The 12,588-nt window shown below is 42.0% G+C and overlaps 1 protein-coding gene across 1 annotated transcript in view; it reads right to left on the reverse strand.

Annotated features, from left to right (window-relative positions):
* Positions 1–12,588, reverse strand: part of LOC139228020 (sushi, von Willebrand factor type A, EGF and pentraxin domain-containing protein 1-like) — a 79,012-nt gene that overhangs the window by 56,583 nt on the left and 9,841 nt on the right. The window contains exons 3-6 of the mRNA XM_070859171.1: positions 7,110–7,301; positions 5,655–5,751; positions 4,823–4,896; positions 1,752–1,844 (exon numbers count right to left, since the gene is read on the reverse strand). Of these exons, the coding sequence (XP_070715272.1) occupies positions 1,752–1,844; positions 4,823–4,896; positions 5,655–5,751; positions 7,110–7,301 (456 nt within the window). The remainder of the gene's footprint in view (positions 1–1,751; positions 1,845–4,822; positions 4,897–5,654; positions 5,752–7,109; positions 7,302–12,588) is intronic.

Below are 12,588 nucleotides of genomic sequence, written 5' to 3' on the forward strand. Positions count from 1 at the left end.
ACACCACCCCCACCGCACCTCCCCCCCCCCCCGCATTACACCGCCACCCCTCCCACCACACCACCCTCCCACCGCACCGCCCCCCCCATTGCACTGGCCCCCACTCCCACCACACCGCCCCCCCCTCCCACCACACCACCCCCCCCCCACCGCACCGCCCCTCCCTCCCCCCCACCTCACCACTTCTTCACCCCCCCCCACCCCCCCACCACCCCTCCAAAATATATCTTAGAACATTGCTGGCAAGTCACCAGGCCCAAAGTAGATTGAAGTAAAGCGCCAAGCTGTTTGTGGAAGATAGGAACAGAAGTCGGCCTATCACCCCATTGAGGCTGTGTCGCCATCGAATTAGATCATGGCTGAATGTACCTCAACTCCATTTACCTGCTTTTGCTAATACATATCTATCAATCTCAGTCTAGAACAGTTCAATTGACCCAACATCCACAGCCCTTTGGGAGAAGAGAGTTCCAGATTTCTACTACCCTTTCTGTAAAGAAATGCTTCTGGATTTCACTCGTGAATGGACTGGCTCTAATTTTAAGATTATGTCCCCTTGTTCTGGATTCCCTCACCAGAGGAAATAGTTTGTCTGTATCTACCTCATCAAATTCTTTTATCATTTTAAACACCTCAATTAGATCATCACTCACTCTTAGGAATAACAGCCCATTTTATTCAACCTCTCTTCTCTTTAAACCCCGGTATCATTCTGGTGAATCTGCACTATACACCCTCATAGGCCAATATATCCTTCCTGAGGTGTGGTGCCAGAACGGAACACAGTACTCTAGATGGGGTCTGACCCAGGGTTCTATACAACTAAAGCATAACTTCCTCCCTTTGTAGTCCAGCCCCTTGAGATAAAAGCAGTATTTCATTGGCCCTGTCTGATTGCTTTTTGTATCAGTCCACTAGCTGTTAGTGATTTGTGCACCATGGACCACCAACATTTCTTTGCCTCTCCACAGTTCTTAATTTCTCACTATTTAGAAAATATTATGATTTGTCTTTCTTGGATCCATAGTGGATGACCTCACATTTTCCCATGTGGAACTCTATTGGTCACAGTTTTGCCCATTCACTATGTTCCTTTGTAACTTCCTGCTCCAATCTGCACTACTTACATATGGCAAAAAGCTGAGGCCCCAATATAGATCCCTGGAAACACCATGTCAAATCTTGCCAATCAGAGTACATACCTTTATCCTAACTCTCCTACCTCTCAAATAATTTCCAACCCATGTCGCAAGATTGCCTCCAATTCCATGCACTTTTGATTTTGCTAATAATCTCTTGTGTGAAACCTAATCAAATGCCTTCTGGAAGTCCATTTTTATATATATACTTTCCATAGACACTCTCTTATCCACCATGTTAATGACCTCCACAAAAATTGAACTAGATTAGTCAGACAGGATGTAACCTTCATACTTCCATGATGACTCTCTCTGATCAGTTCATATTTGTCCAAATGCCAATTATTATGTCCCTAATGACAGATTCTAGTAACTGCATCACAACTGACTTTGGACTCACTGGTCTGTAGTTACCTGATTTCTCTCTCCTACCCTTTCTAAATAATGGAGTAACTTTTGCAATTTTCCAATTCAACAACACACAAGAGAGCTTTGGAAGATTGTGGACAATGTATCTGCTATTTTCTCACGTACTTCTTTTAAAACCCTGGGGTGGAAACCATCATATCCTAGAGATTTGTCCATCTTAAGTCCCATTATTATCTCCATTACTTTTTTTTAAACTTATATTAAATCCAATAAGTTCATCCTCTTGATTTCTTGTTCGTTTCCTTTGCATCGCTTGTATTTTGTCCTCTTCCTCTACTGTGAAGACAGATGCAAAGTACTCACTTAACAAGCCATACGTGTGACCCGAGCTTCCGATCGCCTGTCACTTTAATTTTCCACTCCACTCCACCTTCTTTGTTCTCGGCTTGTTACACTGATCCAACGAATCTCAACGTAAGCTCGAAGACTAGCACCTCATCTTTTGATTAGGCACTTTACAGCTTTCTGATGTGTGGAATTGAGGTGCGGTGGTAGTCTAGATTTTGTTTCTCTTACATCATTCTCATGGGCATGTCCTAATTCTCATACCTTCAAGAGCATCTATCCTTGCTTTAAGCGAAGGAAGGAAAGAAGGACGGAAATGAAGAAATGAAGAAAGAAATGAAGAAAGAAATGAAGAAATGAAGAAAGAAATGAAATGAAGAAATGAAGAACGAAATGAAGAAAGAGAGAAAGAAAGAAAGAAAGAAATAAAGAAAGAAATAAAGAAAGAAGGAAAGGAACAAGGAAAGAAGTAAAGAAGTGTAGTCATTGTTGTAATGTAGGAAAGAATTAAGCAAGCTTTCGGTAACCCAACTGAGAAATGAACATTAAACTTTATCTGCTAATGGCTTTTAGTTGCTGGATTTATCTTATTCCTTCATAGCATTTACTCTGGCCTTTGAAAGCAATGAAGCATTATAACAGACCTTGGTTCAGGTATAAATACAGAGCAAATTTATTATTGAAGATAAACAAGCAATTAGGAGCCATGTATTTATATATTTACAGTAGACAACCGTCCACCTAACTCCTCAAGTAGGCAACATAATAAAGAAAGAACAGAAGTCTATGAAGTAAGTTATGAAAGATTGAGTAGACTGGGCCGATACTCTCTGGAGTTTAGAAGAATGAGAGGTGATCTCGTTGATTGACAGGGTAGATGTTGAAAGGTTGTTTCTCCTGACTGGAGAGTCTAGAACTAGGGGGCATAGTCTCAGGATAAGGGGTCGGCCATTTAAGACTGATAAGAGAAGGAATTTCTTCATTCAGGGGGTTGTGAATCTTTGGAATTCTCTGCCTTAGAGGGCTGTGGATGCTGAGTCGTGAGTATGTTAAAAGCTGAGATAGATAGATTTTTGGACTTTAGGGGAATCGAGGGATATGGGGATTGGGTGGGAAAGTGGAGTTGAGGTCAAAGATCAACCTTGATCTTACTGAATGGCGGATTAGGCTCGAGGAGCTGTATGACCTATTCCTGCTTCTTATGTTCTTATGTCTGTAATCCTTTGTAGATTATTTTTTTTAATAGTGTTTTTCGTTTCCTTTAGGAACATCAAGCTGACTGGTTGTAACTAATTTCTTTGAGATTTCAAATTGCCCCCTCTCATAAGCTTTACAAACTGCCTGCAATTTAAACAGAACTTTCCTTTGTTAAATGCCAGAATTGTGTTCTTGGACTTCCTGCATTTTGAATTTCTGTCCTCAAAGAGAAACTGCCACTCAAGTGCAAATTGAAGCGATCACACAACACTGTCTCAGATCGTTCAAGTCTCTAACCAACAAAACTTGCAACACTGTGGCAATGAGCTGGATACAAGCATTTGAACTTTTTAAAAAATCTACAAATTTTCTCCAACTTGATTTAACGCGTCAGTACACATTAAATCAGACAAAAACACCCCATTTTATCATGAATGGAAACGCTAGCTTTTATTGTAAACTGTTCCCTCTCCTCAGGTTCCTCCTGATATGAAGGGGTTGACTTATGAAGAAAGGTTGAGTAGGTTGGGCCGATACTCATTGGAATTTAGAAGAATGAGAGGTGATCTTATTGAAACATACAAGATAATGACGGGGCTTGACAGGGTAGATGCAGAGAGGATGTTTCCACTCATGGGGGAATCTAGAACTAGGAGGCATAGTTTAAGAATACGGGGTCACCCATTTAGAACTGAGATGAGGAGGAATTTCTTCTCTCAGGGGGTCTTAAATCTGTGGAATTCTCTGCCCCAGAGAGCTGTGGAGGCTGGGTCATTGAATATATTTAAGGTGGAGATAGACAGATTTTTGAACGATAAGGGAGTCAAGGGTTATAGGGAGCGGGCAGGGAAGTGGAGCTGAGGCCAAGGTCAGATCAGCCATGATCTTATTAAATGGCGGAGCAGACTCGAAGGGCCAAATGGCCTACTCCTGCTCCTATTTCTTATGTTCTTATGTACTCACTTGTTCTTATGTCCCACTCCCTTTCAAATCTGCCATCATCACCTGCAGCCCCCACCGCCCAATCAAAAAAAACACCTTTTACTGCTCTGTCCTTGCAAACTACCACCCCATCTCCAACCTCCCGAGCCTCTCCAAAAAACCTTGAAATTGTTGCTGGCGCCCAAATCTGTGGCTAGCTTTCCTACAACGCTGTTTTTTAACCTCTCCAATCAGGTTTCCGTCACTGCCACAGCACTGAAATGTCCCAAATTACACCCTCTGTGGCTATGAGCATGGTGCACTGTCCATTCTCATCCTTCTCCAACCTATCTGTAGCAGAAGGATAGATGCTAATATCATCTTCTTTAGCTGGATGTCAATTTTTATCCGATTGCGCCTTGAGATGTTTTATTCAGTTAAAGGAACTACGTAAATGGAAGTTGTTGCTGTTGCTTGGGAATTTTGTCTAATGGCCTTTAGGAGAAAGGTAACCACAAGGAATCTTCCTATCAGAAGAGTAAATAAGCAGAGTGAGTGCATGATACAACAGATTGTGGATAGTCTATGGAAGCAGCAAGATGTATTAGCTGAAAAACTGTTTCTCATTCTATGTGTTATGTTCTTAATTATATATTGTTCAATCAAAATATGGGCAATATTTTCTGCCACATCAAAAAATCAGTACTCTAACCCGAGACATTAAAATATTGTCAGGAAAAAGTTGAACTAGCAAGTCAACACTTCAGACATGTCAATACATTTAAAGTGGCTAATTATTTGACAAAAAAAACTTTTTTAGAGTTTCTACAAAACATGGAAGCCGAACTTACGTCTACATGTTGGGATCTGGCCATCCCAACCATTAGCTGTACACACACGATAGTCCTTGCCGACAATCCTGTATCTAAAAAACCAAAACGACATAGTAGAAAACCAAAGTAAAAATCACCTATTATCAAACAGTGAGCTAAAAGTTAAATGGAATAGTGATACAGCATGCGGATCAAGAGACAAAGTGAAGACTGGTGGTGGAACTAGTCAACAAAATGGTTGGGTAAAATAAAAAGGCAAATAAGGTAATAGGCTGCTTTAACACAGGGATTGTCCATAAATCAAAAGAGGTGTATGGTTGCTCTACAAAGTACTGATCAGATCCCAAAAAGAGTAGTGTGTGTGATTCTGGTCAGCCAGTCATAGGATGGATATTGGAGCATCTTGGCCCATGGAGCCGCCTCATTCCTTGAATGTGCATTACCAACTTGTGATGGTTAGTCTTGATTTTGCATTTAGGGATCATTTGCAAATTAAATGTCTCCTCTTTCTAACACTTTTTAAGGAGCTAAGTGTTTTGAGTATTCTCAATCCATTTGTCATTCATGGAAAATGTTCAGCATAGATTGTCTATAATTTAGTACTGATTGTGCAAGTGAGAGTAGAATCCACAACAGTATTAATAATTCAACACTGACTTAGAAGCCTCACTCAAAGGCCACAAGAGTGGCTGTCCTAGAAGTGCACAGAATGAGTGGTCCTCTTCTTAGATTGGGAGAAAGTGCATTGTTGCAACACCAAGGAGATACTGAGACAGCCCTCATCTTAATCACAAAATTAAACACAATTACCCTTCGCCCTCATTCCACAATTTGTGTACTGAATACTCACCCTCTGTCACAATAAAATATAACTTGACTTCCAAAAGTATCATGAGGTGCATATGAATATCCATCCAAAATCTCTCCTGGATTACCACAGTGTCTTACTGCACAAGTTTTAAAAAGAAGGGCAAACATCAAAATGTTACAAATCTCCACGATTTCCAGTAGCATTTTCAATGTAATTCACAGAAATGTAATATTATGAAAAACTAGCACGCAATTTCCTCAATTATGTTGTTCATTTTTAAAGTTTTGGCTTGGGATGTTCAAGACTCACTACTAGAAATAATGAAATTGTGCCACTTGTTTTTTGATGCCATCCCGAACGATAAACAGCAAAATAAGGTTTAATATCTTATCCAAAGGACAGCAATGCAGTACTCCCTCTATAGTGCACTTAAGTGCCAGCCTTGATTACAAGTTCAAATCCTCAATTGAGGCTTGAAACCACAATTTTTAGATTCAAGTGAAAGCAAGCTGGTAACCATTTTGGCATTTTTTGACACAATAAGAATGCGGCCTCTTTCCCAATGACAAGGCTATTAAAAACTTTCCTTTTTGCGGGGGGGGGGGGGGGGGGGGGGCGCTCCAAACTGATATTTAAGATAACAGCAACTTAAATTCTATCGGTAAACTCTGGTGAGATGAAAGCAGGTTGGTATAAAGTACGTCCTACAGGTTCAATTCTGCAATTCTGGGGAAAATAGCCTCAGGATCATGGCGCATGACAATGCTTTCATAATGGTAGAGTGGGGCTCACAAATGCAACCAACTTACACAATTACAGCATGTGCCCTCCGTGTTTTCCTTGTGCACAGGGAGCACTATGGCTGCAAGTGGGCAGGGAATACAGAGAGTCGCAGGTCACAATGGGATGCTGCTCCTTGCAATTGTTGGTGCCTGTTCTGTGCAAGTGCTAGGAAAGGGATGGAGTGTAGAAAACTTCCAGGGCAGTCTGATTTGACGAATTCATTGGTTATATAATGGAAAAGATGCAACAAAGGGTGGTCTCCATTTTAGGGGAAAGGGGAACCCACCTCTCAGACCCAGTGTGCAGCACGCATGACAGGAGGTTGCCTACAGAATCAATGCAGTCTTCCATATCCTTATGTCATGGAAACAGAGGAACAAGTAATTCTCCGAACTGAGGGAGATGCCAGGCTGTGATTGACTAGTTTGCCAACTCAAATGAAATTATTACCTGCAATATGCACGCATCAAGCACTAAAGCCCCAACATGGTGCTGGTAGAGGGAACAAATCAAGGGTCAGCTGTAATGCACTCTAGGGTCGAGTTGCATACTGTCATTCACTATCAAGCTCATACACCGAAACAGCAATTTGGGCGAGGTTGTGAAGGGATGCCTACCTCTATGGAACCGTATCCCTGCACAAATGATTTCCTTATGGAGAGGATGGGCAAGGGGAAAGAAATAGAGAAAATAAAATTATTAAACACTTACGTTTACAAGTGGCCCGCAATTGTGTCCAAGTTGAATCTTTTGTACAGGTAATAATTCTTGAACCTCCTTCCATAAATTTGTAACCCCTGTTACAGTTGTAAATCACCCTGCTACCCACATTAAATGGCGTCCGAGAAATAAATGTTCGCATTGGTGAGCCATATTCCAATTGTGGAGGTTTGCCACACGTACCTTAAAAGAAAAATCAAGTTCATCGTTTCAACTTTCAATAACAGAGTCTACCTTTAAGTTACAGAGATCAACTGGTACACTACATCCACACTCAATAGATCTCTCTTCATTAAAATAGACAACAATCTTAGCTTTCATGTAACCCTAGCTCTATTTTTCCATTGCTTGCACTTCTTTAACTTACTTAGTGATCAAGATAGTATTTAATGCAGAGAAGTGTGAAATGATGCATTTCGGGAGGAAGAATGAGGAGAGGCGTTAACAATTCACTTGTACAATCTTAAAGGGGGTGCAGGAACAGAGCGCTCTGGGGGTTCACATACACAAATCTTTTAAGATGGGAGGTCAAAACAATTGGAAAAAAGCAGGTGTAAGATGAGGAGAAACGTTCTTACGCAGCAGTTATAATCTAGAATACACTACCTGAAAGGGTGGTGGACGCAGATTTAATAGTAAATTGCAAAAAGGAATTGGATAAATAATTGAAAAGGAAATAGTTACAGGGCTATGGGGAATGAGCAGGAAAGTTGGATTAACTGGTTCGCTCGTTCAAAGAACTAGCACAGGCACAATGGGCCAAATGGCCTCCTTCTGTGCTGTAAGTTTCCATGATTCAATACACATCTCAATTTCAAAATTGTGACCATCTAAATCTGATAAAAGGATACAAAAATAAATTTAAGCATGAAGCATGAATGCTGGGGTGGATCATGCACATCATTCAGTATCCAGTCATGGAAGTTTTCCATAGATCTAGTGGACACTGAAGCATTCGAATCCTAATAATTATTGTTAACAATATTAGTGGGTACACACTTAACAAGTTCGGATGGCATTCCTCTATCTATTATTTTGGCAGACACATGAACCCATTTAAAATCAATAGTTAACTTAACAGAGAAATGACATATGCGGGCCGAAATTGCCCCTTTTTTTTAAGGACCGTTACCACCTCGCGGTAAGGCCTTTCCATCCGGGGGGAGACGGAGGGTGCGACACATCTGCAATTGTCCCCAGGCGGGTCGGTGGATACAAGTTTCTGCCGCGCCCCGCCCAGTGCTCCAACCCCTTACCGCCCGGTGGCAACCCCTTTTCCTCCAGTGCCCTGTTTTATTAGGGACACTGTGTACATTACTGTACAGACAGTTTAAGTTATTTTTAATAGAATTTCCTCTCACTTTATGTTTAACCATCTTTTTAGACTCCTGTTCTATAACTCTATTTTTCCCTTGCGATGAATGTCCTCCCTTACTTTATTCTTTCCTATACACTCTTTGTCTGTTTTGTTTATATTTAAGCTGGTTACGTTTCTTGTAAATCCCTCTCCCCATCTTACTAGTTTAAAGACTTTGCCATCTCCCTATTTAGCCTTTCTGCGAGGACACTGGTCCTATCCCAGCTCAGGTAGAACCAGTCCCATCGGTACAGCTCCTGCCTGTCCCAGAACTGGTGCCAGTGTCCCATGCAAAGGAATCCTACTTTCCCACACTAGCCCTTCAGTAACATGATAATTTTCCTGCGGGGGATATTGCCCCTTGGTAGCATGGCTGCCACCGAGGCGGGAAGCTGCCAGTGGGCGGGCGTTGCGGCCAACCTTAAAGGGGAGAGCACACCGCCGTGGCCGCCATTTTCTTTTAATTGTCGACCGACTCAGCAGTCGGCACAACAATGGCGGCCGCGGATTAGGCTGGGTTGCTAACAGGCAGTCTGGCACCCCCTCTTTCTGCAAAATTAAAAAGCAGGACCTCGAGGATAATAATCTCTTAATTCTATTAAAAATGACTTAAACTGTCTGTACAGTAAGGTACACAGTGTCCCTAATAAAACAGGGCACTGGAGGAAAAGGCATAGAAGCCTACAGAAGCAGACAGATCAGGGGAATTAACATGTGGCTGAAGGGCTAGTATGGGAAAGTAGGATTCCTTTGCATGGGACACTGGCACCAGTTCTGGGACAGGAAGGAGCTGTACCGATGGGACGGGCTCCACCTGAACTGGGATAGGACCAGTGTCCTAGCAGAAAGGCTAAATAGGGAGGTGGCAAAGTCTTTAAACTAGTAAGATGGGGAGAGGGATCTACAAGAAATGTAACCAACTTAAGTATAAACAAAACAGAAAAAGAGTGCATAGGAAAGAATAAAGTAAGGGAGGACATTGATGGCAAGGGAATAAATAGAGCTATAGAACAGGAGTCTAAAATGATGGTTAAACATAAAGTGAGAGGAAATTCTATTAAAAATGAGTTAAACTGTCTGTACAGCAATATACACAGTGTCCCTAATAAAACAGAGGCACTGGAGGCAATCATGTGTTGCGAGGAACCAGACATAGTAGGGATTACTGAGACATGGCTACAGAAAAATCAGGACTGTGAATTAAACATTGCAGAGTATAAAATAATTAGAAAAGATAGAGAGGGGAAAAGGGGAGGTGGGGTAGCTGTACATAGAAACATAGAAACATAGAAAATAGGTGCAGGAGCAGGCCATTCAGCCCTTCTAGCCTGCACCGCCATTCAATGAGTTCATGGCTGAACATGAAACTTCAGTACCCCCTTCCTGCTTTCTCGCCATACCCCTTGATCCCCCGAGTAGTAAGGACTTCATCTAACTCCCTTTTGAATATATTTAGTGAATTGGCCTCAACTACTTTCTGTGGTAGAAAATTCCACAGGTTCACCACTCTCTGGGTGAAGAAGTTTCTCCTCATCTCGGTCCTAAATGGCTTACCCCTTATCCTTAGACTGTGACCCCTGGTTCTGGACTTCCCCAACATTGGGAACATTCTTCCTGCATCTAACCTGTTTAAACCCGTCAAAATTTTAAAACGTTTCTATGAGGTCCTCTCTCATTCTTCTGAACTCCAGTGAATACAAGCCCAGTTGATCCAGTCTTTCTTGATAGGTCAGTCCCACCATCCCGGGAATCAGTCTGGTGAACCTTCGCTGCACTCCTTCAATAGCAAGAATGTCCTTCCTCAAGTTAGGAGACCAAAACTGTATACAATACTCCAGATGTGGCCTCACCAAGGCCCTGTACAACTGTAGCAACACCTCCCTGCCCCTGTACTCAAATCCCCTCGCTATGAAGGCCAACATGCCATTTGATTTCTTAACCGCCTGCTGTACCTGCATGCCAACCTTCAATGACTGATGTACCATGACACCCAGGTCTCGTTGCACCTCCCCTTTTCCTAATCTGTCACCATTCAGATAAAATCTGTCTCTCTGTTTTTACCACCAAAGTGGATAACCTCACATTTATCCACATTATACTTCATCTGCCATTCATTTGCCCACTCACCTAACCTATCCAAGTCACTCTGCAGCCTCATAGCATCCGCCTCGCAGCTCACACTGCCACCCAATTTAGTGTCATCCGCAAATTTGGAGATACTACATTTAATCCCCTCGTCTAAATCATTAATGTACAATGTAAACAGCTGGGGCCCCAGCACAGAACCTTGCGGTATCCCACTAGTCACTGCCTGCCATTCTGAAAAGTACCCATTTGCTTCCTGTCTGACAACCAGTTCTCAATCCACGTCAGCACACTACCCCCAATCCCATGTGCTTTAACTTTGCACATTAATCTCTTGTGTGGGACCTTGTCGAAAGCCTTCTGAAAGTCCAAATATACCACATCAACTGGTTCTCCTTTGTCCACTTTACTGGAAACATCCTCAAAAAATTCTAGAAGATTTGTCAAGCATGATTTCCCTTTCACAAATCCATGCTGACTTGGACCTATCATGTCACCATTTTCCAAATGCGCTGCTATGATATCCTTAATAATTAATTCCATCATTTTACCCACTACTGAGGTCAGGCTGACCGGTCTATAATTCCCTGTTTTCTCTCTCCCTCCTTTTTTAAAAAGTGGGGTTACATTGGCTACCCTCCTCTCGATAGGAACTGATCCAGAGTCAATGGAATGTTGGAAAATGACTGTCAATGCATCCGCTATTTCCAAGGCCACCTCCTTAAGTACTCTGGGGATTTATCGGCCTTCAATCCCATCAATTTCCCCAACACAATTTCCCGATTTACATATTAGGGATAACATAATGGAAGCAGAAAAAAGTGACACAGCTATCAGCAAGACAAAAATAGAATCCATATGGATAGAGATGAAAAATAATAAAGGGTCAATCACACTAATAGGTGTAGTCATCTGAATGGTGACAGATTAGGAAAAGGGGAGGTGCAACGAGACCTGGGTGTCATGGTCCATCAGTCATTGAAAGTTAGCATGCAGGTACAGCAGGCGGTGAAGAAGGTAAATGGCATGTTGGCCTTCATAGCGAGAGGTTCTGAGTATAGGAGCAGGGAGGTCTTACTGCAGTTGTACAGGGCCTTGGTGAGGCCACACCTTGAATATTGTGTATAGTTTTGGTCTCCTAATCTGAGGAAGGACATTCTTGCTATTGAGGGAGTGCAGCGAAGGTTCACCAGACTGATTCCCGGGATGGCAGGACTGACATATGAAGAAAGACTGGATCGACTAGGCTTATATTCACTGGAATTTAGAAGAATGAGAGGGGATCTCATTGAAATATATAAAATTCTGACGGGATTGGGCAGGTTAGATGCAGGAAGAATGTTCCCAATGTTGGGGAAGTCCAGAACCAGGGGTTACAGTCTAAAGATAAGGGGTAAGCCATTTAGGACTGAGATGAGGAGAAACTTCTTCACTCAGAGAATTGTGAACCTGTGGAATTCTCTACCTTAGAAAGTTGTTGAGGTCAATTCGTTAGATATATTCAAAAGGGAGTTAGATATTGCCCTTACGGCTAAAGTGATCAATGGGTATGGAGAGAAAGCAGGAATGGGGTCCTAAAGTTGCATGATCAGCCATGATCGTATTGAATGGTGGTGCAGGCTCGAAGGGCCAAATGGCCTACTCCTGCACCTATTTTCTATGTTTCTATGGAAGGAAGGTGGAGGAAGAAATATGCAAACAAATGAGGGAAATGAATAAAAAACATAGAATAATAATCATGGGGGATTTCAATTACCCTGATATCAATTGGACAGAAGATAGGAGAGATGGGAAGGGAGTTCCTACAATCTGTACAGAACTCCTTTCTAACCCAATAAGAAAAATGCCCAACAAGGGAGGATTTGCTATTGGATCTAGTAATAGGGAATGAACCAGAGTGGATAAGAGAAGTAAAAGTATGGGAACATCTCGGCAAGTGACCATAATATAATATGCTTTAAGATGATAATTGAGAAGGACATAAGTATGATGAAAACCAGGGTAAAAGATTGGGGAAACGCTGATTTT

The sequence above is a fragment of the Pristiophorus japonicus genome, chromosome 17 (assembly GCF_044704955.1).
Source record: "Pristiophorus japonicus isolate sPriJap1 chromosome 17, sPriJap1.hap1, whole genome shotgun sequence".
In the NCBI taxonomy this organism is placed as follows: domain Eukaryota; kingdom Metazoa; phylum Chordata; class Chondrichthyes; family Pristiophoridae; genus Pristiophorus; species Pristiophorus japonicus.